Below are 25,524 nucleotides of genomic sequence, written 5' to 3'. Positions count from 1 at the left end.
ACCTACAACTTGCACATTTTCATTTAGCGATACACCCATCTCACAGAAATATTTGCATTTGGTTATAGGCCAGGATCACTTAAAATATTGGGAGCTTCCTTTTGGACTCTCCTAGTCTGAGTGTTTTCAAAGGTTCTAGTGATGGTGGCTGCTTACCTTTACTGAGAGGCAGTTGTGTTAGTCTCGTACATCCACAATTGGCTGTTTAAGGGTTGGTCTTACGAAGAAATGCTATCAGGCATGCAAAAGGCTTTCGATCTCTGTTCCTAGAATTAGGTCTCCAGATCAATGTCAAAAAATCCCCTCTGGCCTCCATGCAGAAAATAAGCTTTGTAGGGGTATCCTTGGATTTGTTGAAAGCCAGGACATTTCTGTAGAGAGATTCATAATGCTGTCAGACCTCATCAGGATTATTCAAATGAGCCCTCAAACCTCAATGAGAACTGCCTCCAACTCCTAGGTCACATGGCAGCTTGCACTCTCATAACAGCTCATGCAAGATTATGCCTTCATTGCATCCAGGGGTGGCTCAGAGCAGTCTACTCACCAAACAGACACAGTTTAGACAAACAGGTTTCAGTTGACCACATGGTGAAAAATTACCTAGACTGGTGAAAAGACCAACGCAACATCAGACAGGCGTTCCTTTTCTCCGACCAATCCCAACAGTCACCTTAATGATGGACGCACCCCTGTTGGGATGGGGGAGTATGTCTCAATTCTTATACAATCCAGGACAAGTGAACATCTCAAGACATCAGTATACACATCAGCCTGCTGGAACTCAAGGCAGTTAGAAAGGCCTGCCTTCATTTCCTGCCTCTTATCTAGAACAAGTCTATCAGGGTCATGATAGACAATGTGGCCTGCATATTTTATAGCAACTGACATGGAGAAGCGAGATCCCCCTCTCTGTGAGCCACAGCAGTAAAATTATGGAATTGGTGCATAATCCATTGCATACACATTTTAGCAGTGTATCTCCCTGGCATTCAAAACACCATGGCCAGTGCTCTCAGCAGGTGTTTCTCCCAGGACTACAAATGGGCTTTCAGACCCTCAATGGCATATTTCAGACTTGGGACTTCCAGAAGTGGACCACTTTGCCATCTCCATGGGAAAAAAAACGTCATCTCTTCTGTTCAAGGTGGGGTCTAAGCCACCATTTTCTGGGAAATGCCTTCTTCCTACTATGGATGAAGGGACTATTCTATGCATTTTCCCCACGTCTCTGATACCGAGGGTGATGAAAAAAATCAGGCAGGACAACGCGAGGGTTATTCTAAAAGTCCCAACATAGCCAAGCCAAGCATGGTATCCTTACTTGTTTCATCTGTTCTCTGTCCAGCAGTCAATCTTCCAATCATCCCTTATCTCTTCTTCCAAAATGCTGGTTGATTGTTTCATTCCAGTGTACAAGTTCTCCATCTCAAGGTGTGGGTCCTCAATTGTTCACAAGGCTAGACTGACTGTTCTGTGGAGGTACAACAGGTGTTGTTAAACAGTAGGAAAGACTCTACCTGAAATATTTACCTTCGGAAGTGGAGAAAAGTAAGCTGTTGGTGTGAACTTCAATGACGTGCACCCAAATCTTCCTCATTCTTGGTTATCCAGAAAATCAGGTTGAAAGAATGTCAACCAGATATTTGTGAAAAACAGACAATCTGGCTGGATTCAGGAATGTAGAGTGGGAAAGATCCTTAATTAATTTAATTAATTAATCTGGAGCTATGCTGATTTATAACAAGGGAGGATCCAGCCCAGTAAATCTAAACAACTCTACTTAGCTCCCATAATAGGCATACATATCAGGGGACAGATCTATCTGAGCTATATGGTCATCTTCTGCATACTCAGCACTTGATACTCAGGTCATTGCAAGTTATCATCCTGCTGCAACTGAAGAAAACAGGATTATCAGACTGCTTGGCCAAGGTTCACTTGGCAGCCATGAGAGCCTTTCATTCCCCAATTTGCTCACCCAACAACTGTAAGGTTCATCAAGGAATTGGGGATCCTTTCCTCCCAAATGAAAGAACCTACTCTGGCTTGGGATCTTAATCTAATGCTCAGAGGTCTCACAAAACCTCCCTTTGAACCAGTGGTGACCTGCTTCTTACTGAACTTATCTATTAAGATGGTCCTTTTGGTAGCCTTCATGTCGGCCTGAAGAGTTGCTGAAATTGGGTCCTTAATAGTAGATCCTCCTTTCACAATATTCCTCAGTATTCCTCAATATTCCCCCCCCCCCCCAAGCTCCCCTAGGTGAAGACAAGGCCGTTTGAGGGGGTATACTTATGGGAACATGAAGTTGTACTTTTATGCAAATTGATTTTTAATGGTAGAAGCTCTACCCATAAAACACCCACACAGCTCACTGCTTAGGAAAAGGTTTCTCATTTAACATGGATGCCTAGCTCCAGCCTCAAACAGACTATTCCAAGTGTTTAAAAATTACAATTAGAGAAGACTTATGACTTTTTGCCTTTGACACCATTTCCAATCATTCAGATTCTGTCAGCAAAATGACTTCCATTTGCGATTTATACTGGACGGTATTTACATATCTGCAAAAATCTGAATTTCTTATTTTCAATATTTTGCTCCTGTGTTTTCTTTCTTCCTCCCTTCTTTTAGGTCTCTTTCACTCCCCCACCCCCTGCCCTCATTGTTAGAGAACTGAATAATTGCAAGTCTCTTGGGATGCTTTGAAAACTCTCGGTAAGAAGTGAGTGTCACATTATTTTAAGCATTTAAATAACATTCAGCAATGTTAATATGTAAATAGGAGCTAGGGCAGGGGACATAAGTAACAACAGTAAAGCTGGTTTAAAAAAAGTCAAAATTTGTAATTTCAATAAATATTTTCATCAAAATTGTGAATTTTGACATTTTCATTTTATTTCTGAAAATTACATCCCAGTTTTCAATCAGCTTTAGATAAAACATGAGCTGTACAAAAATGCCAACCCACCCTCCCTCACCACCAAAACCACTGCAGGGCCTGCAGTTAGATTATCTGTATCTGAATAGGAGTCTTTTCTGGACAAGAACATTTGGGGGACTCTCTTTTTTTTTTCTTTTAAATCAGAGCCAGAACTTTTCCAAAATGGGTTGAGTGAGCTGTTCTTTGGCACCCAGTCGTGCCTGAAACACAGAGGTATGACATGTCTGCTAAAAATGGCGGAAATGTTAAAACCAATTTAAATGTCAGGGTTCCAATTCTCCCAACACAGGACATGACTAACTCATTTAAGTCAGCGAGAGTTACTTGTATCCTGTGCTTATTTTGAAGAGGCTCCAACACATGCTACACAAAGACTAGATATCTCAAATCTAGCCTGAGAGCTTCCATAAAATCCAGCATTGCAACTGTAGCTCAGTTTCGATGACTTTACTTTGACTACTTGCTTGAGTCAGCTGAGTGAGGGTTGCAGGGGAGAGCCCACAGAATGCATGCCATTTCATTCCACCACTATAGGGAGGAAGGGGTTTGTTTACTTGATATTTCAGGCATGACTTTTTCATTATGAAGGGGAATTCACATCTACATTTTTCAAAGCAAAACATGATTTGAAGTGGCTTTGAGATTAAATGAGATGGAAGGGAAAAAAATAGATCTGTAATGGTTTCACAAAGAACTCTTATTTTAAGACCACAGAAAAATAGCTGTATTTTCCTTTGCATAGGAACAACATTGTTACACCACTTTCTAAACTTTAATAGTGTTAGGACAACTTTCATTATGTTGAAAGAAAAGTACAAGAACTGTCATACTTTTCAATACAGCATATTGTTTAGTGCTGCAAAAAAATAATCCAGATCCAAAAAATGATTGGTGCAGACATTGGAAAATCTGGCAAAAACTTCAGAAAACTATTCTGATTTTTGCAAGAAGAAAACAAAGCAATTTCTATTTTTAAAAGAAAACATGGTGAAGATCTCTCATAGATAATGTAAAATTCTGTATAATTATAGGGCCAACATATAGAAATTCAGCAAAATTGCTTACCTAGTTCTATTGACATTTTCACTCAAAATATTTCAATGCAGTTATTTCTGTAATACTAGAAGCATAAAAAAATACTAGAAGCATGCAGAGAGATTTATAGACACATAAAAAGGCATAGACCAAAGGGTTTCAAAGGCTTCCACAGTATGTCTTAAATGCAGAGATGACACGAGAGAACAAATAAAAGGTTGGAGGAAGAGAGGATACTGACCCTTAAAGCACAAGTTAGGAATCCGGAGTATTGCAAAATTATCTGCTGAGTCAGTAAAGGAAACATGCTGATATTTTCATTCTACAACACACAGTGCCATGGACAGTAGCTGTTAAATGAATAACTGTCATCTTGGCCATAGTTTGGTACCACACGGCAACTACCAACCACAAAGGAAGCCTTAAAAAGAGACAATCAACATAATCATATGTGCAAATGTGTATAGCACAACTTTAATTATTAAAGATTTAAAAAATTAAAAGATAATTTTCTTGATGCTACTTCTCTGTACTCTTAGCATTTCCCTCAACTGGAATAATGAAAACAATTTAAGATGTTTTCACTGTCATTCATAGTCACTTCCACTTTCAAGTTCCTGTAGCTCCAATGTTTGTTTGGATTTCAGACACTGTATAAGGATGTCATGTTTATTTAAAAAAAAAAAAAAAACTACAGTAACATGCTATTTTATATTTCACAATCCCAAAGTACCCATTTGTAGTTTCTTAATGCATAATGTTTATTTAACAAAGAAACTACTACAAATAAGAAAGAGATCAAGATCTCAACCTAGCCAGGTTTTCAGCATACCCTCTCTCTCTGATTTAGTTCTCTCCTCTGCGCAGTGCTTTCTGCAGACTAATTTAATGTAAGTGCAAGATGGAATGTTAGTTGCAACAATGTTTTATAATAAAACTAATATAATAATTAAACTTGTCTGTTGCTACGAGATAGCTGATGTTCTAGTTAATACAGTGTTTCACAAACTTTTGAAAGCTAAACATCCTTTTAGGAAAATGACACCACGCCCTACAGCCCCACCATGCACTGTTTGAGATTTACACATCTTTATTTATACATCTTCCATGTCCTTAACCAGCTATTCCTTCACACCTCCTTCACCATCCCCTCTCCACTTTGGGAGATGCTTGTGTAGATCTTTGCAACATGAAACATCCCCTCCTTTGTGTTTTGATAAGCAGTGAATTTAGTAATTATAACTAATGTTGACATTTAAAGTACCAGCATCTGGGTTAGCAGGATGAATAGGGCAGTTCAAACCTCAGAACTATTCTTCTACAAATGCAGGCAGCCATTGCTCTAACAGCTACCCTCCCTTCACATTTTAAAGGTTTTCTTCACAACCATGGCAACAAGAGACTTTTTCAGAAAATAACATGAGATTCTGGAGAATAATTCAGAGATCTGTTAGCAGCTCTTCCCCTCTGCCAGTACTTTACACTGCCTGGTGGGGGGGATACACCACACACTTTAGGAAACTGTCAGTGCATGTTTTCTTTAAAGATTAAATTAAACCAGGGATTTTTTTTCTTATAAAATATGCTGTAGTTCAAACAGGAATTATTTTGGGGGAAGGTCTATATTTTTTGGGAAGGTCTATGTTATACAGGAGGTCAGACTACATAATCAGAGTTCATACCTGACCTTAGAATCTAAGAATTATTGAATAAAAGAGAATTAATCCTTGAGGTGCTGGACTCATGAAATTGTGCAAAGGCTATAGCTAACTAAAGTGTTGTTTATTGAAATGGTCCAGTTAAAAAACACAATTAGGGCTAACCTGATGACTGCAAAGCTACATATGAGAGTTCTAAACTGCAGTGTGGGGCCAGTGCATGGATCTTGCCATCTGATTGATTTGTGTGGGCAGGCTCCTGTGCTGATGCAGATTGCTGGCATGGAGCCCAACTCAGCCCACATCATGTCATTTAATTTGGTCATTTTTAACCTAGCTCAGTGGTTCCCAATCTTTTTGGCTCGAGGGCCACAGATATCATTACAACCCTGAAGGGCCACCAGTCTCCGCCAGCAGCCCTCCCCGTCCACACACTGCAGCTAGACAGAAGGAGTTTAGCAAGGAGGCTGCCTCCCTCCTCACTGATCTCCCATCCCCCTGGCTGCCGCAGGGAAACCACGTGTTCTGTAGCCTCATGCGCTCCACTTGGGGCCCTCAGCAGTGGCTCCTTTCTGCAGACGGGGACGGGAGATCAGTGCTCCCTTCCCTCTGGTTCCAGCAGGGATGCTATCACCTAGGGACCCAGGTGGAGTGCTTTGCCGTGCTCCCTGCTACAGCCAGGGGGAGGGGAGCACTGATCTCCTGTCCCCTTGGCTGCAATAAGGAGCCTGCACTGGTCTTTTAACCATGCGGCAACACGTTCCACCTGAGTCCTTAGGCAGCAGCTCCCTTCTGCAGCCAGTGGGAGGGGAGTGGAGGGCCACTTTGAAAGACCCCATGGGCCACAGGTTGGGAACCACTGACCTAGCTCTTTTCTAATCTACTGAGTTCTCAGATGTCACATTTGTATATGTTCATTTTATACATTTCATTTTTACCATCCCCTCATTCGGCTTTTTTTTCCACGTGAAAATTTTCAACAGAATTTTTTTCTTTTTGGATTAATGATATAAGGGGCCATTCTGCTGTTACACCAGTTACATCAGCATAACCGAGAGTGGAATTTAGATCAGCCTGCTATATGCTGCAATCGGATCAGAACCGATGTCCCGTTTTACCCACGTGACACCAGCGTCGAAGTCAACAGCATCCCCTATGGCGGCAAGGTTTGCCCACATGGACCTGATAGCAGGATCAGAACCTCCCCGCCCCCCCTTTGTTTTCCTCTCTTGATTACGCTGTCAACTGCTGCTTACAGGTGCTGGGTTAGCACTGTCATGGTCAAATACAGCTAAAAACCTGAACATTCAAAAGGACAAGAGTTCCCATTCAAATAAGCAAGAACTAGCTGGCAGGGCTACCCTGCCTTGCACAACGGCCATGAAAACAATGTCCCAGCCCAGCTGCTAATTCTAGCCTCCCACCCGTTCTTCTGACAAGACTGAAGGGAAGGCGGCATTTCCCTTGCGGGTGTTTCCAAAACATAGGCTACTTGCCTCAGGTGAGCAGGCGCACGGGCTGTTGCAAGGAGAGGTCAGCTCCACGCAGCGGGGCAAACGGCCAGAAAAGGTCACACAACGCACAAGTGCGGGCGCGCTTGGCGGGTAACTGGTCGCCCGGCTTTGGTTCCCCTCTGCCCAGGCATTTCCCCGCCGTGTGGCACCTGGCAGATGCGGTGGCTGGGCGGCACTGTATACTGGGTCCAGTGCAGTGCAGTGCAGTGCAGCGAGCTATAACAATACACAGCGACTGACACATTCACAAGGGGGGGACTTGCCCCCTCCCTTGAGTTTTCTTAAGTCAAAACCCCACATTCGCCGGAGAGCAATAATCCTGCCCACGGGGCGGCTCTGAGGCCACGCTTTGTAACGCAGCTGCAGTCACTACACAAAGGGCTGAGGGAGGCAGCTGGAGGTTGTAGTCGTTTCTCTCGCCAGCGCCTGCAGCGGCCTTGCCCCAGGGAACTTCATCTCCCAGGATGCACTTGGCCGCCATGGTGACGGCTGAGTCTGTCCCGGTGCATTGTGGAACTTACAGTCTTCCCTTGTGAGGCTGTGATGAGCGAGCTACGGGCAGGAACTACATTCCCCAGCATGCATTTGGTCCGCGCTGTCGAGGATCTGCCTGCACCCCGGGCAACCTGGGATTTGTCGCCTTTCTGGTGAGGTTTGTAACCTCAGGGAACGGCAGCTCCCAGAATGCTCTCGGTCGCGGAGTCCCCGCCTCCGCAGTGGTGCATGCTGGGATTTGTAGTCATTCCTTTCAGTTCTGTCGTGCGTATCCGGGCCGTGCTGACTACACTTCCCAGGCCGCCCCGCGGCGGGGGCGGAGAAGGGAGGTGATTATAGGGTGGTGCGGTGGGTGCGGCCGGCTCAGTGCTGAGGCGGTGGCTCAGCAGGCGGAGTGGCGGCAGGTTCTGTGCTGTGTCTAGTTGTTTCGGGCTCGGCATGTCGGACGTGAGCGGTGGGGGCCCCGGTGGGGGCGCCGAGGAAGGCGGTCTGGAGGTGTCGGGCTCGGCGGTGCAGAACGTGGCCGATGTCTCGGTGCTGCAGAAGCACCTGCGCAAATTAGTGCCGCTGCTGCTGGAGGACGGCGGCGAGGCCCCGGCCGCGCTGGAGGCGGCGCTGGAGGAGAAGAGCGCCCTGGAGCACATGCGCAAGTTCCTCTCCGACCCGCAGGTGCACACGGTGCTGGTGGAGCGCTCCACGCTCAAGGGTAAGAGCCGGGCCGAGCGCTGAGTCGCTGCGCTGCGGCGGGGAGAGCCGGGCGGGGCCGCTGGGGGAGGGGTGGTTGGGCTGGGCGGAGCCTCTGCTGCAAATGGTGGGTGCCAAGATGGCGGCGGCTGCTGCTTTTCCCCCGCTCCTTCTGACGCGGCTGGGCCTGGCGGGGGTTGAGGGGCGGCTCTGTGACGCCGCCTCCTCCCTGTGGACGTGACCCCCCGATACCCCCGTATCCCCCAGGGGCGCTGCTGACCTCACCGCAGCTATAACACTACTGCAGAGGGAGGAGGGGAATCCCGCCCCCTCATCCATGCCTGCCCTGGTTTCCCTCACGGGGTGGCGACTATCGCCCTCTGTATCCTCCCTATTCGAACAGGCAGAGGAAGGGATGTTGTAAGCCACCCAGCAGCATTGCTGTCCATTCGCAGGGCAGGGGGAATGTAACATGGCAATGGTCCTGAAAGCTAATCCAAAGCCTCTACAGAGAGGCGACTGCAGAGATCTGTGCTGTGGGAAGGTGCACCTTCATTGCTTCCAAGAAAAAATTCCTGGAAATCGGCAGTTCAGTTCTAAATTACTGTGATCAAGACATTAACACTGGTCTCTGGGAAAAAGACATTTATGGACAGTGCCTTATGCCAGTGGTTCTCAACCTGTGACCCATGTGACATCCTCAGGGCCATACCTGTAGTATCCACATTGTGTGGCTGCTGCCCATATGACACAAAGAGCTGCATGTGTGGCCCACAGTGGTAAATAGGTTGAGAACCACCACCTTATGTGAACTGCAACTGAAATCAGTCAAGGTGATAACACATTCCTATGAACTATGCATTTATTGTTTTGTTAGTTTCTATCTCGGCTTTGGGCACTTGGAAACCTTTTAACTTGGACTTTCCTCACAGCAGTATCTGACTTTATTGCTGTGTTGGGCCATGTGTCATCCCAAAACTTTATAAAGTAATATGTAGATGTTGGTTTATAGGTCAGATGTAGGTAAATAGAACAGTAGTTGTATCTTTACGTAGACTTTCACGTTGGTCCTGAATTGAAAAGACAAGGGCATCATGTTAGGATTTTCCCTTGGTCACTTTGAGAAGGACCAGGGTCTTTAGTTTCTATGTGGCTAGTTTGCTGATACAGGCAGAAGGAATTGATTTCATCAGAAGGGCTGCACCTTCCACAGTGCTGCAAGGTACTGCACTGCAGTATAAAGAGTGGGTATGAGCCAATGCTATGGAAGGATTTGGATGTGTGATTTTTGTGGCCTAGGCTAGAGGCAAGAATGCTTAGCAACTGAGCTATAGTAATATCAGTGATATTCCATTTTAACGGAATAAATGTTTCATAAATTGACTTGTGTACTTTCATATCTTCAGTATTTACATGGTTCTTCACCGCTCCCCTGCAAGTAACTCTTTTATGGGTGAACTGCTCACAGGGAGGAATATAAAACCCATTTGTTTCAGATGGGGGATGTAATAACAGGTATCAAATCATTGACAGTTAATTAGGTGGTCTGATCCGTCAAGCCCCCTATGAAAGCTTTTTTCCATAGTTTGGGTGGTGAAAAATGATGTGAGTGGGAAGTCAGTCCTTAAACACCGGAAAATAAGCCAATTGTGCTCTAACTTGAGTTGCCCCGTTTACGAGACACAGAGGGTACATCTACATTGTAATAAGAAAAGAATCTGAGATACAGAGTCTAAGGACTTGTCTTCACTAGGCTGTGCCATCACAGGGCAGCCTTCAATGGAGTGATATTGATTTGAGCGGGTCTGGTGAAGACACTCTCAATCGATAGCTTGTGCTTCTCCGTCAGGAGATGTGCTTGGCAGTGTCGATGGGAAAGTGTCTCCAGCCACATAGCATAGCGAAGACAGCATGGGTACTTGATGCAAGGTATGTCAATTTCCATTACATTAACATAACTTGTGTACCTTGCATCTACGGAGCCACACAATGTAGACAAGCCCTCAGCCCAGGTCATTTCCATTGGGCTTGAGCTGCTGATCTGAAAATAGCAGTGTAAGCATTCAGGCTCAGGCTGGAGACCAGGCTCTGTTACCCATGACCCTTGCAGGCTTACAGAGCCTGGGGCTACGGCCTGAGCCCTAATGTCTAGACTGCAATTTTTAGCCCCTCAGCGCAAGCCCCATGAACCTGAATCACTGACCTTAGCCAGCGGCAGTGGTTCAATGAGTTATTTTATCACAGTGCATATGTACCCCTAGTGCAATTGGTCCCCAGTCTATCCCAGCATGTTCAAATATTGTAGGCACAGACTGTCTTTCCTGTACACGTCATGTTACTTCAAGAGAGTGCTCTGAGAGCGGTCTGCAATCATTTTGGTATTACTAATTCCTTTCTGTGTCGGCTGCAGCTCCTGTTCGCTGACAGAATAAATCTTTTTGAGAACATTATTCTACCTAAACTTCACCCAACAAATGTGTGTTGGGCCATGTGCCAAGGGGCTGATTCTACAAACCCTGGTAAAACAAATTGCCGTTTTATGATGCTGCTAGTGGTTGCAAAATAATTGAATTAATTAATTCAGCAACACAAGAACTTGAAAGGGCAAAATAGCCCCTTTCGCTTCCTGGGTTTTTATTGAACACAGTAAAAATCACAACTTCTAGAATAATTTATCACTAAACTGTTTCAAAAGAGTGCTTATGCCATTCTTGCTGTGTGTAATTATTGCACCCTAGTCTTGTCTGCAGTTGGGAAATTTTCTCTCCATTTCCCACTGTTAATGTTAGTTCAGTTGAAGCATGAAGTAAAACTTCCAAAATTGCTAAGTGCAGACAATATCAACCAGCCCTACCCTTTTAAGCACCATGGTGAGTAAACCTACAAATCCAAACAGCATTGTGCTTAAAAAGGTGTGGTGGGCTGCCCAAATGAGGGTATAAACCCTAGTGAACACCAGTTTACTTGACTCAGTGTTAATGTCTGTGGGGGAATCTTTGGAAAACTTCCAGGGCCTCCATGACTAGTCTGGGGTGATTACTAATAATTGCCTTGACAAAAATCAAAGCCCTAAATATGTGCATGTTGTGTGCAGTGTGGTCAGATGTTCTATCGGCATACCAAAGCACTAGGTTAGTTTACTTCAGACTAATGACTTAAACATGAAACATATTACTTTTAGCAGTGCCTCCTTTAATAGCTTGTGACACTTTGTGTCTTTGACTAAAGAGTAACTTGCCTTCTGTAAATCATACTAGTACCTCTTTCATGAGAGACTGTGAGCACACATGTGCAGTGAGGGAAACTTGTGAAACTGTTCAGGAATAAATTACTTAAATGCACAATTGAGTGCTGGTCTTAAATGTGTTCATGTTTCCTATCTATCTTGGTACATTGTTAAACAAACCAGCAGTTGTCTTTTGGTTCTTAGCCTTCAACCTACTCTAATCACACCTCTCTCTTTACATCAGCGCATATCCAGTCCAGGCTCTTCTTGGACACCTTAGGAAAATATTTGCATTACTTTCAATAAAATTTTTTATCTGATTTGTAATAACTAGTGTGTCAAGCTTTGCATGTTCCCATGTAGCCCCAACACTTCTCAAGAGAAACAGCAAGTTGAAGGACTCTTCTTCACAATCATCTACTGTGAGCTTTAGACCCCTGTTCCAAGCCATAGGATAATTGCTTAGAAAGCTTCTAGCAAACTTGTTTGGCACTGCTCCTCCCTCTCTCCCACCCCAACCCAACAAGTCTTTAGCAGGGTTAATGTTGCTTCACTTGCAGAAGAATCTCTTCAAGGAAGGGCTGAGGAGTCAAATGGCCAGCTGTTGCTCTGGAATTTTTTTTTTAAATCAGTCAGAGCTTAATCCATCTGATTGTTCACTTCAGCTTGCTTAAAGTCATGTTGTAGATCGGTGTGCATAAATATTTTGTGCTAGCAGTTGAGTTGTAAACACCATAAGTGAAATATTTGTAGTTGGGATAGCATGTCTCTGAAATATGTGGAAAGTCTGGATCAGGAATAGATTTGGATTTTTTGGGATTGGCAAAAACTTTTGTTCCCTCAGAGTGTCTTTCTACATTATAATTAAACACCTGTGACTGGTCTGTGCCAGCTGACTTTGGGTAAGAAGCTGTTTAATTACAATCTAGGCATTAGGGCTTGGGCTGGACCCCTGTGAGGTGGAAGGGTACCAGAGCTTGGACTGCCCAAGCAGGTCTGCACCACAGTTCGACAGCCCTTACACCCAAGCCCCGAGTGCCTGAACGTGGTTTTTAAATGCAGTGTAGACACACCCTCAGACACTTTCTTTGTGTAGAGGAACCAGACAAAGGTGCACATCTATAGTGGCAGAGCAGTTTTGCTCAAATTCTAAATCTTGTTTTAAATACTTGATCAAAAAGGAATCTGTTCTACACTAATAGCCTAAACAGCTAACTTTTAAAATACCCCATCTCAAGAAAAGTTAGTTTTTTGTTTGTGTGGTTTTTTTTAAACTGACCCAGATGATTCTTATAGACATTCTTGGTCAGCCTCAGCTGCTAAAAACATAAAGCCTGACCACTTGTATGTTAAATTTTTAAAAAAATGATTAAGCACATCCTGAAAAAGTGTGCTGAAAATACAGTACTGATGCACTCAGTAGAGCAGGGGTTCTCAAACTGAAGGTCGTGACCCCTCAGGGGGTTGTGAGGTTAATATGTGGATGAGGTGGAGGTTGTGAGCTGTCAGCCCCTGCACTTGCTGGTAAGGGTGCCATGGAGGGCGATCATCACTTTGCCGGGCGGGGGGGTCATCACAGCCTGAAATATTTTCAAAGGGTATCCCAGCAAAGAGATTTCCTGTCAGCGTCACTGTGCCTATAGAACTTACTTCTGGAAATATGCTGCTGGATTATCAATGCTCTTACACAACTAATACAGTAGGAAGGAAGTTATTTACCTTTGTGAGTGCAATTGGTACAGTTCTTTCTCTTGTACTGTTATGATGTTAAAATGTTTAGGGTTGACATTTGACAGTGACTTGAAAATGTAAAGCAACAAATGCTGACTACTATCAACTCTCAAAACAAGAGCCAGATTTCAGATCTTGAAGATTCACCCCTTAAGTCGTATCAAACATAAATTGTATGTTTTTAAGTGATTAGTTTCTTCTGGGTGTCAACAGCACCTAGCACAGTGGGTTACTGGTCCATGGACTTTAAGTGCTACAGTAATACAGAATAAAACTCCAATGCTTCATCTTTTGGTGTTGGGAGAACAGGAGAGTAATGCTCCTTTTCTTTTTCTCAGTTGGGTGTGTCTTCCTCAGATGGAGACAGCTTTGTGCTGCATTGCAGTAGTTTCACTGCAGAAGTGCCAGCATTTACAGGAATTACATCATCTTGTGATTCACTAGCTAAATAAGGGAAACAGTCAAGAATCATTTTCTCTTGTACCTTGTACTTTTAATCTCCAAATTTATATTAAGAAAAAGGCTTTGAAAAATATCAAGACAAGTTATAAAAAGGAATTAAACTGATATTCTTGTTGCATGTTATCCTTGCAGGTCTTTAAACATTCTGAGATAACAAAGCTTGGTATAGTTTAACAAGCCATAACTCAGGTCTGGTATTGTGAAGAAACTGAAAATCTACCTCTTGAAACTAGCATATAAGGAGTTGGTTTGTAATTTGCTGTCACTACAGCAATTCATACCCTAGGCAGCCTAGAAAAAAAGAGCAGTAGTGATCCTGAAGTAACTAATCTCATGTAATAAAGCCATAAACTCTTGTTTTGAAGAGCCATGTATTTCTGGGTTCTAAGTCATGGTTTAGTACAACTGAAAATACGTTCTTGGTATGTTCTGTCCAACTCTGCTGACAACAAATGAAATAATTCGGGGTATGCTTTTAATTTAGTTACCTTGAAAACCTCTGATTAAAAATCAAAGACTGATCATATGATTCTCAAGCTAAGTAACAAGGCTACATCTGTTTTCATCTTTTCTAGTTATTACAGATAGTATCTTAAACCCTAAAAATATAACTTGAACTTTATTGCACAAGGTAATGTATGTAAAGTTTCAAACCTAGCTGAGGTATGGGTACAAATGAGCTCTTGCACAAGGAGGTGTGAAGGAGATGGACTGGAGAGGAATGGGTTAATAGGCTTTTAAGTGTAAAAGTTTTTAATATATCAATCTCTGTTTGCAGAGGATGTGGGCGATGAAGGAGAAGAGGAAAAAGAATTCATATCCTATAATATTAATACTGACATTCATTATGGGCTAAAGTCAAACAGGTGAGTGCAGTCTTACTGAAATCTGATATGACTGTTTTAGGACTAGGAGAAGCTAGCCCTATACTCCTTATGGTAACCATATAACAAGATGTAGAGTTTATATAGTGCTTTTGATGTTCAAAGGGCTTTACAAACAACTAGCTTCACAACAGCCCTTTGGAGTAGGTAAGCTTATCGCAATTCTAGAGTTGTAGAAACTGAAAGGGAAGTAAGTGACTTCCTTGAGACTATGGAGGGAGTTGATGTTGGTGACTGTCTCAGTCCTGTACTTAGACTATATGCTACTTTTGGTCCTTTTGTGAATATTTTAATTAAAAATCTTCCTTCTAGTCTTACACTCCCTTTGATCCTTGCATATTTGTCTCTTGTTATTGTCTATCCCCAGCATGCATTTGTCTCTGTGAAACTAAAAATTTAAGAAATCTTACGCCATAAGATGGTGTGATCTTTCTATTGCAGTGATTATAGACTTGATTGCTTTTAGTTTTGTTAGTCTAAAGTGGATTAATATAAAAACCTAATATATTCAACTACTAGTAGGTGTTTTAAAACATTAACTGTAGTTTTGCTCTGACACTTTGAAAAGTGTACCCAATAAAGCATATTAGCATGTAACGTCTGATAAGTACATCCTAATCTTGTTAGACTAGAGCTACTGTAATTTACTGTATTGTATTTATTAAATGTCTGGTTAACGTTTCTTTGTTTGCTCCACAGTTTGGCATTCATTAAGCGTACACCAGTGATCGATGCCGACAAACCAGTGTCATCCCAACTAAGAGTGCTTACCCTTAGTGAAGATTCTCCTTATGAAACATTACATTCTTTCATTAGCAATGCTGTTGCTCCCTTTTTTAAGTCCTATATCCGAGAGTCTGGCAAAGCAGACAGGTAACTGTTCTGTTAAATGCAAATAGTAAATATTCAGTATTAATGAAAATGGAATGAAATGAAAATGAAAAATGGATGAAAAAGAAAGTGGGATTGAAGTAAATGGGATTTGAAACGCATCTCTCCTGTTAATTATCTTAAAGCTAAGCTCTTGCTTCTGAGAATCGTTACAACTTGGTGCTGCCTATTGAGGGTGTAATTCAAGTTATATGAACACAAGTATGTGTAATTTATGTATGCCTCGGTCTAGCTTTTCATTTGGAAATGTGTGCTTTTTTTTTTCCAGGGATGGTGATAAAATGGCTCCATCAGTTGAGAAAAAAATTGCAGAACTTGAAATGGGACTGCTGCATCTGCAGCAGAATATTGAAATTCCAGAGATCAGTTTGCCAATACATCCAATTATTACTAATGTTGCCAAGCAGTGTTATGAGCGTGGCGAAAAGCCAAAGGTTACAGACTTTGGTGACAAGGTGGAGGACCCAACTTTTCTCAACCAGCTACAGTCTGGAGTTAACCGATGGATTAGAGAAATACAAAAGGTAAAAGTGCAGAAACAAATGTCAGACTCTGGTAAAACTTCTGTCATTCTTTAAGGATGTGAAAGCCTTTTTTTTTTTTTTTTGTTGGTGTTGCTGCTGGTCTCTAAACTGTGTTGTAAAATCTTACTCTAGTCAGGAAACTAAACATAGGGCCAGATTCTCAGCCAGTGTAAAGTGAACTACACCAGTTACATTGTTGAGAACCTGCTTTGTTCTTTGTCTTCAGGTACATTTACTAATTAAATACTGGCTAATTTTGTCTTTCCATTCAGGTAGTAAAAAATGATTGAAATTTAAAAAAAAAAACTTTTAAAGGAACTGATACAGAAGGCTGGTACTGAGTAGAGCAGACCTGGAAAAATGTTTCAGTAGTTACTAGCATGCATAAAAGTTCTGCCCCATGGTGGATCCCAGGCTTGGCTTTGCATTGCCATAGTGTTACTCCCCCAGTAAATCAACTCTGCTTCAACTAAAATTCTGAACCCCTTGTGAAAGACTAACAGGATCCTGAACTTCACTGACTTAAATTAAACCTTATTGAATTAGTTTTATCATCTTTGGAGTTCATTGTATTGAAAATGCAAACGTGCTATTGTGAAATTGTATGGGACTTTTTTAGCAGGAAGCTAATAAACAATCTCTGGAAGGGATTGTAAGGCTCTTCAAAGGACCTTTTGAAACAATGTGAACTTCTAAGATAAAGGGGTTTCTCTAGGAGGAGGGGGTATGTGATAATGTAATTCCTCTGGTTATCAACCCTGTCCCCCAGGGAAGTATGCATATAGTTCAAACGGGATTATCTTGAGAGACGACAAAGAAAAGACACTTGGATAAATAGCATGACTTCGTACTGACTCGGGGCCTTGTTCCTGATTCAGCGAATGAACAGGACATCTGATCCATGGAGGGCTCCAGTCCTTAGGGAAAGCTTGAAAGGACATAGTTTACTGAAGCCCTAAAAGACTGTGCTGATTTTGAGCTCAAGCTGTGATGAGCTGATATAACTTCAAGGACTCCTGTAGGTTAGGGAGACTGAAAGGCTACTTCTAACAATCCATGTTAGGGTTTAGGTTCCTGGTAAGCTTATTAGCACTTTATTGTTTTTAACTTTTTTCCCTGTAGGGCTTTTTGACTTAACAATAAAGGAGGCTTGCTTAAACATATGGTACTTACGTTTGATGATCTCTCCAAAGAGCAAGCAAGCAGATGGCCTTGGCAACCTGTCTGTGCTGGAAAATAAACAGTGAAGGCATGATGTATCCAGCCTGGGAGTACCTCAGTTAAAAGGGAGAGATGTGGGTCTCCAACCAAGAGAAACAGCTGGGGAACTAAAGCCTGGGAGTGGATGCCTTTGCTGGACCAATAGGAACTAGTACATCCCTAATAAATGTACTTAAGCATGAATTAATCCATTTTACCCAGCCACTCTGTAGGCCTCCTCTGGGGTACTTGGTAAGGTCTTGACCTTCCAGCATAGACTCTCCATGCCGCTCCCCTCCTCTCTGGGAAAAGCAGCAGGGCTTCCAGCATCTTGATTCTTCCCTCCCCCAGAAGAAGAAACATCTGTGCCATGCTGTGTTCTGCTTCTCCTCCCCTTCTGTTACAGAAGTAGTGATGCACCACTCTTCCAGAGAAGGAGCCATTGACTCCTGGCTTGGCTCACTTGTCCGGGCATAATATCTGCTAACGGTGTAGAGGATTCAAGTTGTGGTGAAGATAAATTTTGAAGAGGCTACAGTACAGTGACACCTAGTTAACTTTAAATAGCAGAATCAAGTCTTGAATTTTTAGTGCTAGAAATAACATTTAAGGTGGATAGATGCTATAACTGAGACAAACAAAAGTAAAGCTGGCTGCTCTAGCCTTCATGTATTGCAAACTTATATTTTAAGATTTCATAGGATGCATGCATACCACTTGCTGCAATACACACAGGCATAATCTAGTTAAGGATGAAATATTGGCTTTTTACTTTCTCATGGTCAAATTCTCACTGACACTGCATGGGTACAGTGAGGCATAGGATGAGGCAGCAGCTTCCTCCTTCTGTCTTATCGCCGGCTCCTGCGATCACTTGACTTGGGGATTGATTTAGTACACCCAACAGGTTCCCAGTGAGCATGGCATTGGTCTCAATTCCTGTTGCAGTGATTAATATCTAGGATTATTTATATTAATATGGGAAACCACCAGACACTAATTTAACCATAAATTCCTTTATTAAAATCCAAAGGCCAAATGGTAGCTTATGCAGTTGCTCTAAACATGTGTAACAGCCTAATAATAAGCAGTTACTGCATCCAATACAGTAGCAATATTTCTAAGCATGTTACAAATAGGCTAAATCCAGGGGAGCTTAGACCCATATTGGTCAGGTCCAGCATGATCTAGCAGGTATTAGCAATGAAGCCCTTTAAGAGTTTACTTTTTCTACCCTTTAACAAACTACTACACTTTTCTAAAGCAGCTGCACTTAACACCCTGTGTTTAAATGAGTTCAATCTATGTAGATATGGGGTCACTTTCACTTGGCAACAACCACTTTGCACGTTCTCCAGTGTACCTCCAGAAGCCTAAAGAAATAGGCTTGCTCTCTGTGTGAAAACACTTACATTTGGCTCTTTTTATCCTTGGAACATTTTGTAACTTACACCTTTGTGTACTGCTACTGCATGCAACAACCACTGTTTCATTTCTTGGTGAATTGCTCGCAATAAGCTAATGTAGACTAGATCTTTCCATTTTAGCATATTGAACTATTAAAGTTCTGTGGAGGCAGTAAATTTGTTTTTAGGTAGGTTTGAACTTCTATTAATAGCTACATAATATAACAAGCTAGTGACTTTCTTCAATGTTTCATTTGTCTTTAAGGTGACCAAACTAGATCGAGATCCTGCATCAGGCACTGCTTTACAGGAAATTAGTTTCTGGCTGAACTTGGAACGTGCTCTGTACCGCATTCAGGAGAAGCGTGAAAGCCCAGAAGTCCTCCTGACACTAGATATCTTGAAACATGGCAAACGTTTTCATGCTACTGTCAGCTTTGACACAGACACAGGTGAGAGGTTGCAATGTACTATAGATTTATGAGCAGCTTCTGTGGAAGTTTGGCTCTTATGTAGTTACTCTGTAGTTAAATTGCAAGATAACAATAAAAAACTTTACTTTGTATAAGTGAAAGATATTGTCTTTAAACTGGCCAGATGGAATTGATACAATGAGGTCAGTTAAACTTAACTGTCTTTTACTGCATCTAGGTCTAAAACAGGCACTGGAAACTGTAAATGACTACAATCCACTGATGAAAGACTTTCCTTTGAATGACTTGTTGTCTGCTACTGAACTGGACAAAATAAGGCAGGCACTTATGGCAATATTCACCCATCTGAGAAAAATCAGAAATACAAAATACCCCATTCAAAGGGCACTGCGTCTAGTGGAGGCCATTTCAAGAGACCTGAGCTCTCAGCTTCTTAAAGTATTGGGAACCAGAAAACTGATGCATGTTGCCTATGAAGAATTTGAGAAGGTATGTCTGTTGTCAAATACAGGAATAGCTAATGTGTAACACTGGCTCTCAAATGAAGTTCTCTCAGATTTGCATTCAAACAAGTTTTTTTATTCTTAATTTCAGGTTATGGTTGCATGTTTTGAAGTTTTCCAAACTTGGGATGATGAATATGAGAAACTACAAGTGTTGCTGAGAGACATTGTGAAGAGGAAGAGAGAAGAGAATCTGAAGATGGTGTGGCGTATCAATCCTGCTCACAGAAAGCTGCAGGCTCGTCTTGACCAAATGAGGAAGTTCAGGCGCCAGCATGAGCAGCTGAGAGCAGTTATTGTGAGAGTCTTGAGACCTCAGGTAGTGTTTTACTCCTTTCTAATTAGAGTAACCACCTATACATCGAGTAATGATATAACAGTTTCCCATCTCTTAATGAAAGTCGACACACAGACACAAGGCAGTGCTGTTAAAATGTGTTAACTCACCAAAGCAAAATTACTTGTGTTCCCCTGCAGAGTTGACTAAAGGAACCATAGGTGTAAAACATAACCACTAGGATTTGGATAGAACTCTCAGAAGTGTTCTAAATCCTGGATATTGAAAGGAATATACAATCATTTACGTAACTGTGAGCTTCTGCTGCTGGATCTGTAGCAAATTTAAATAGTTATTCCAAAGGTTTGCTATCTGTGACATAGTGGTAAAGATCCATTTTTTATCTACATTAGAAACTTACCAATACCAATTCAATCTGTAATTTATCACTTGTGTATTCATACAAACAGCAGTGCTTTTTCTCTATATTCTTTTTATAAATCTCTCCTCAAATGGAAAAATAATCTAGTGATTTATTTTCAGGCAGAGGACATGTTTTTAAATAGCCTTTAGTTTTCCCAAAGGAGCAGTCCTCTTAAATTATTCAGAATTTATATCCTGGTGATAGCAAAAGATACTTAATCCTTTTCAGTTTCCTTACCTACATTAATGAGAAGAATGGTATTAGTCTTCCACTTTTTTCCTAGTAATAAGGCTAATATATGCATACACTAACATACATCATATACTTAACTCCCGGAATAAAAGCATTCATATGCTGACTTACTCTTCCATGTGATTGGAAAAAATGGACACTGCATACAATAATTTGCTTTAAGTTTGGATCACTTAATTTGAGTCTGGCAAATAACCATAGCATAAGTTTAAAGTGGAGTATCTTATTATTGCTAAACATTATGCAGCATAAAGTATACTCTCATCATCCCATTCTCAGATTAATATGCTACCCAAACCAAATTAGCACCTTAGATTCCAGAGGATTTAGTTAAGTACAGTACCAAGAGCACAAAATTAATTGCAATGTCTCTTTACAATAAGTGTGCATAAAATGCATAACTCTCACAATGTGTGAGACAAAATAAGTTTGTTAGATCATTGTAGAGGTCACTAAACTGTGACTTTATGCAGGTCACTGCTGTTGCCCAGCAGAATCAAGGAGATGTACCTGAACCACAGGATATGAAAGTAGCAGAAGTTCTTTTTGATGCTGCAGATGCTAATGCTATTGAAGAAGTTAATCTTGCTTATGAAAATGTTAAAGAAGTAGATGGCTTAGATGTTTCCAAAGAAGGTACAGAAGCCTGGGAGGCAGCAATGAAGCGGTACGATGAAAGAATTGATAGGGTTGAAACAAGAATAACTGCTCGTCTACGAGACCAACTTGGCACAGCAAAAAATGCTAATGAAATGTTCAGGATCTTCTCCAGATTCAATGCTTTGTTTGTCAGACCTCACATTCGGGGTGCTATTCGTGAATATCAAACACAGTTGATCCAGCGTGTAAAAGATGATATTGAGTCTCTTCATGACAAATTCAAGGTACAATACCCACAAAGTCAAGCTTGTAAAATGAGTCATGTTCGTGACTTGCCTCCTGTGTCTGGGTCTATAATCTGGGCCAAACAGATTGACCGACAGCTTACAGCCTACATGAAGCGTGTTGAAGATGTCCTTGGCAAAGGTTGGGAGAACCATGTTGAAGGTCAGAAGCTGAAGCAAGATGGAGACAGCTTCCGTATGAAGCTCAACACTCAAGAAATATTTGATGATTGGGCGAGGAAAGTTCAGCAGCGCAACCTTGGGGTGTGTGGCCGCATCTTCACTATTGAAAGCACTCGTGTTAGAGGGCGAACCGGAAATGTCCTCAAACTAAAGGTCAACTTTCTCCCAGAAATAATTACTCTCTCCAAAGAAGTCCGCAACCTTAAGTGGCTTGGATTCCGTGTTCCATTGGCGATTGTCAACAAAGCTCACCAAGCAAACCAGCTCTACCCTTTTGCTATTTCTCTGATTGAAAGTGTTCGTACATATGAACGGACCTGCGAGAAGGTGGAAGAGCGGAACACTATCTCTCTCCTGGTGGCTGGTCTGAAGAAAGAAGTGCAGGCTTTGATTGGAGAAGGTATTGCCCTGGTGTGGGAGTCGTACAAACTTGACCCATATGTACAACGCCTAGCGGAGACTGTCTTCAGCTTCCAAGAAAAGGTATGTTCTTCTGATTGTTTTTTCCAAGTGAGCTCCTGCACCTATCTGCAACAAAATATTTTAGTTTGGGATTGTATGCTATTCAGGACAACAGCTATCTTTCTCTAGGAAAATAATCTAACTATGCAGCTACTGCTTAGATTCCACACAGTCTTATTGTCAATTGTTTCTCTGTTCAATGACTTTCTTCAATACAAGATGTATGCTCCCTGATCATTACCTGGTAATGTGGCAAATGTTATCTTTGTGGGAGGAGGGGTGGAGGAGATGCCCTATATTATAAAAATGCTAATTCAATGAATTGGCTACTGAAACTAACCTGAAGAACAAAGTTATGATTATAACATGAACAGACTTTGCATGAATGCTTCATATTCTAGTATAGCGTTCATTACCTTTTAAAAACCCTGCATGCATGTTTCTTACCATCTCCCTATTAGATTAAGGGAATTAGCCAAATTTTTGTGCTAACCTGGTCAAATTTGAAATCTTCATTGTCAGGCAAGTTCCCATGGACTTCAATAAGTTTCGATTAATGAAAATAGAGCAATGACTTGCCCCCTCACACGAATGGATGTAGCTGTTTGTGAGAAAGGGATGTTTTATGACCTTGCATCAACATGGCAAACTGGTATCAGCAAAATACTGAAATTAAATTGTTTCCCTTAGGTGGATGATCTGCTCATTATTGAAGAAAAAATAGACCTGGAAGTTCGATCCTTGGAAACCTGCATGTATGATCACAAGACTTTTTCAGAAATCTTGAACAGAGTTCAAAAAGCTGTGGATGACTTGAATCTTCATTCATATTCCAACTTGCCCATCTGGGTCAATAAGTTGGATATGGAGGTAGGTCTGTTGCTCAAAGTGAATGTAACCTTTCAAAGATCTTTTATTGCAAAGTAATCTGTCGCTAACAATCTGGTCTACCACTCTTAAGTAACCTGGAGTGAGAAATTTCCAATCTACTTGCCAGTTCCTTGAATATCTCTTCTGAATGCCAATTAGGACATCTGACAGGCTCTTAAGCAGACAGATAAAAGTGCTTAGCTACCAGTCACTGGAATTAATGGCTTCCAGGGGAGACTAGCTAGCTCTTTAGCTACAGGATAATAATTAAAGGCTTAATTGATAGTTGAATATGGCAGGGGAGGGGAGAGTAGGTTCTCCCGCATGGGTGAACATCATCTTAATACAGTCAGTACTAATCTAATGCTAAGTTGATATCTCTTATTTAGGACAATATGACAATAAATCTGACCTTGAGGTCCACTACTAAAACATAGATTTGAAATACTCTAAAGCAAAGGAAGTTTAAATCAACAGGCTAGACTACCGTTTAAAGTTTGTTAAAAAACCAAACAAATTCCGATTCTAAGGATCTGGTGTAAGGCAATAAACCAGATAAGTCAATTAAGACTGAATTACCTTCCTTTAAGAGTCCTGCTGTATCTGTCAGGAAATCCTTGAAACTTTCAATGTGGAATCTTATGAAGAGAACAGATAAGTGTTTTTTCTGCCAGACTTCGTTGTATTTATTTTCAATATGGCTTCTTCCTCCCTCAGATTGAACGAATACTAGGAGTTCGTCTACAGGCTGGGCTGAGAGCTTGGACCCAAGTTCTTCTTGGACAAGCTGACGATAAAGCAGAAGTTGACATGGATACAGATGCGCCTCAAGTCAGTCACAAGCCTGGTGGGGAGCCAAAGATCAAAGTAAGTTCCCTTTGACTGTTACTTTAGCAAAGAGCATAATGAATAAGACAATACAGAAGCTTTAAGTAGAAATAAAAATCCTGTGCTGGTACATACTGCTGTATATGCAACTGCTTCAAATGATGGTCCTTATTGTATTTCACGGGGGTTATATGCATGTGTCTGGAACTGGAGATTTTGTAAGTAGTGTCTGTTTGTCTGTGCATGTGCCCTTGCTCTGCCTCATGATTTTATCTGATGCGATAGAATGGGGCAGACCAACTGCGTCCTCAGTTCTCTCTGCTGCAACTCTGAGTTGGAGCCTCTGCTCTTCTCTCATCTCTTTGATGTGCTTTCTAAAACATGGAGCCGCATTTTATTCTTGTAAATAGTATTTTTGTTTCTGTAGTAGATTTAGCACTAGTGATTTTTGGATTTTAAGGAATTTGGGATACTATTTTGCCTGTCTCCTGCTTCTCGTCTTCTCCACCCTTCCCTCTACTGCCCTTCTCTTCCCCCTCCTCCCCCCCATGAATCCATCCATACATGAATTCCAGTAATGGAGAAGCAGCATGTTCCAAGGCTCACAAGCATAAGTTTGCACGTACTGTCAGATTTTCCAGTTCCATCCACTGAGCTGCATGCTGCTTCTAGGTCAGCACCGCCGAAGTCAAGGGAACCTTCAGTTCAGAGGCAGTCCTCCATTATGGTTATGGTTCAGACTGCAGAGTGCATACTGCTGACGCCGTGGAGACGTGTTGGCCCCAAACCTAATAAACTGTTTGCCTTGGAGGAGGTGAGAACTCCATGTCTTCAAGTTCTATCACTTCCTAGGAGGGTATGTTCTTCTACATTAGACTTGCCTCCTTTGGGTTATGTTCCCACCCATTCCTCCATGGCTCCTGCGGTTTTGACAGCATCACCATTTGAACTGGGCTCTGATTTTTTTGGCATCTGAGGACTCAGAGTGGAGAATCTGCCCCTCCAGGATTGCCAATATGACTACCCTACAGTTCCACCAACTCAATGGCAGTGCCCTCTCTTTCCCCAGCAACAGAGCCATTTGTACCCCACTCCTTGAGGCCCTCCACAGCGACCATCAGATCCACCTGGTTGGCCATGCCATGGCTTGTGGCTGCAATATCCACATTCGGAATCTTACTGCTCTGCTTGAGAGGAGTCCCCATCTCACCTCTTCAACCCTTATCAAGTAGGCATTCTTAACTAGTGTTGGAAGATGCGCCACTTAGTTAAACTGATAGCACCGCTGGCACCAGAGCAGTTCCCTTCGTCTCCAGATACCACAGTATCTTCAACTCCCTCCTGGCGTCTGGATGATTACCGTCAGTTCTGGGAACTGTTACATAGGGTGGCTGATGCCCTTCACATTCTACTGGAGGAAGTACAGGACAAACAGCACTAGCTGCCTGACATCTTACATGCTTCAGTACTGGCCAGAGTGGCTCTACTCTGCTGCCATTCTTCAACCAGTCTGGACTTTTCTGGCACACTCCAATCACTTGTCCATCCCCAAGGGAGCAGAGAAGAGGTACTATGTTACCTGCAAACAGGTTTTCTGTTCGATCATCCTCCAACCAATTCCCTCCTCATAGAGGCAGCAATGGAGCAGGCCTGAGAACAACATCCACACTCCACCCTGGCAGACAGAGGGGCAAGTGACTGGACCTTCAGGGTTGCAAGGTATTCTCTGCCAGCCTCCAATTTTGCATCT

The 25,524-nt window shown here is 42.2% G+C and overlaps 1 protein-coding gene and 1 long non-coding RNA gene across 5 annotated transcripts in view; one reads left to right on the top strand and one right to left on the bottom strand.

The window, feature by feature from the left end:
- The window catches only part of LOC137157643 (uncharacterized), a 30,441-nt gene extending 22,984 nt beyond the window's left edge, over positions 1 to 7,457 (bottom strand). For all 3 annotated transcript variants that reach the window (XR_010921166.1, XR_010921168.1, XR_010921167.1), the window contains exons 1-3: positions 7,137 to 7,457; positions 1,325 to 1,474; positions 157 to 371 (exon numbers count right to left, since the gene is read on the bottom strand). This is a non-coding gene — a long non-coding RNA (uncharacterized lncRNA). The remainder of the gene's footprint in view (positions 1 to 156; positions 372 to 1,324; positions 1,475 to 7,136) is intronic.
- Positions 7,458 to 8,024: 567 nt separating this feature from the next.
- Positions 8,025 to 25,524, top strand: part of DYNC1H1 (dynein cytoplasmic 1 heavy chain 1) — a 76,583-nt gene continuing 59,083 nt past the window's right edge. For both annotated transcript variants that reach the window (XM_067555040.1, XM_067555039.1), the window contains exons 1-10: positions 8,025 to 8,355; positions 14,531 to 14,618; positions 15,336 to 15,509; positions 15,796 to 16,051; positions 18,923 to 19,109; positions 19,309 to 19,580; positions 19,686 to 19,913; positions 21,021 to 22,097; positions 22,767 to 22,946; positions 23,664 to 23,813. In XM_067555040.1, the coding sequence (XP_067411141.1) occupies positions 8,088 to 8,355; positions 14,531 to 14,618; positions 15,336 to 15,509; positions 15,796 to 16,051; positions 18,923 to 19,109; positions 19,309 to 19,580; positions 19,686 to 19,913; positions 21,021 to 22,097; positions 22,767 to 22,946; positions 23,664 to 23,813 (2,880 nt within the window). In that variant the 5' untranslated portion in view covers positions 8,025 to 8,087. The remainder of the gene's footprint in view (positions 8,356 to 14,530; positions 14,619 to 15,335; positions 15,510 to 15,795; positions 16,052 to 18,922; positions 19,110 to 19,308; positions 19,581 to 19,685; positions 19,914 to 21,020; positions 22,098 to 22,766; positions 22,947 to 23,663; positions 23,814 to 25,524) is intronic.

Source organism: Emydura macquarii, unplaced genomic scaffold, assembly GCF_026122565.2.
Source record: "Emydura macquarii macquarii isolate MOO-44397 ecotype Brisbane River unplaced genomic scaffold, CSIRO-AGI_Emac_v2 contig_1551, whole genome shotgun sequence".
Lineage (NCBI taxonomy): Eukaryota > Metazoa > Chordata > Testudines > Chelidae > Emydura > Emydura macquarii.
This window is presented reverse-complemented; position numbering and strand designations above follow the sequence as displayed.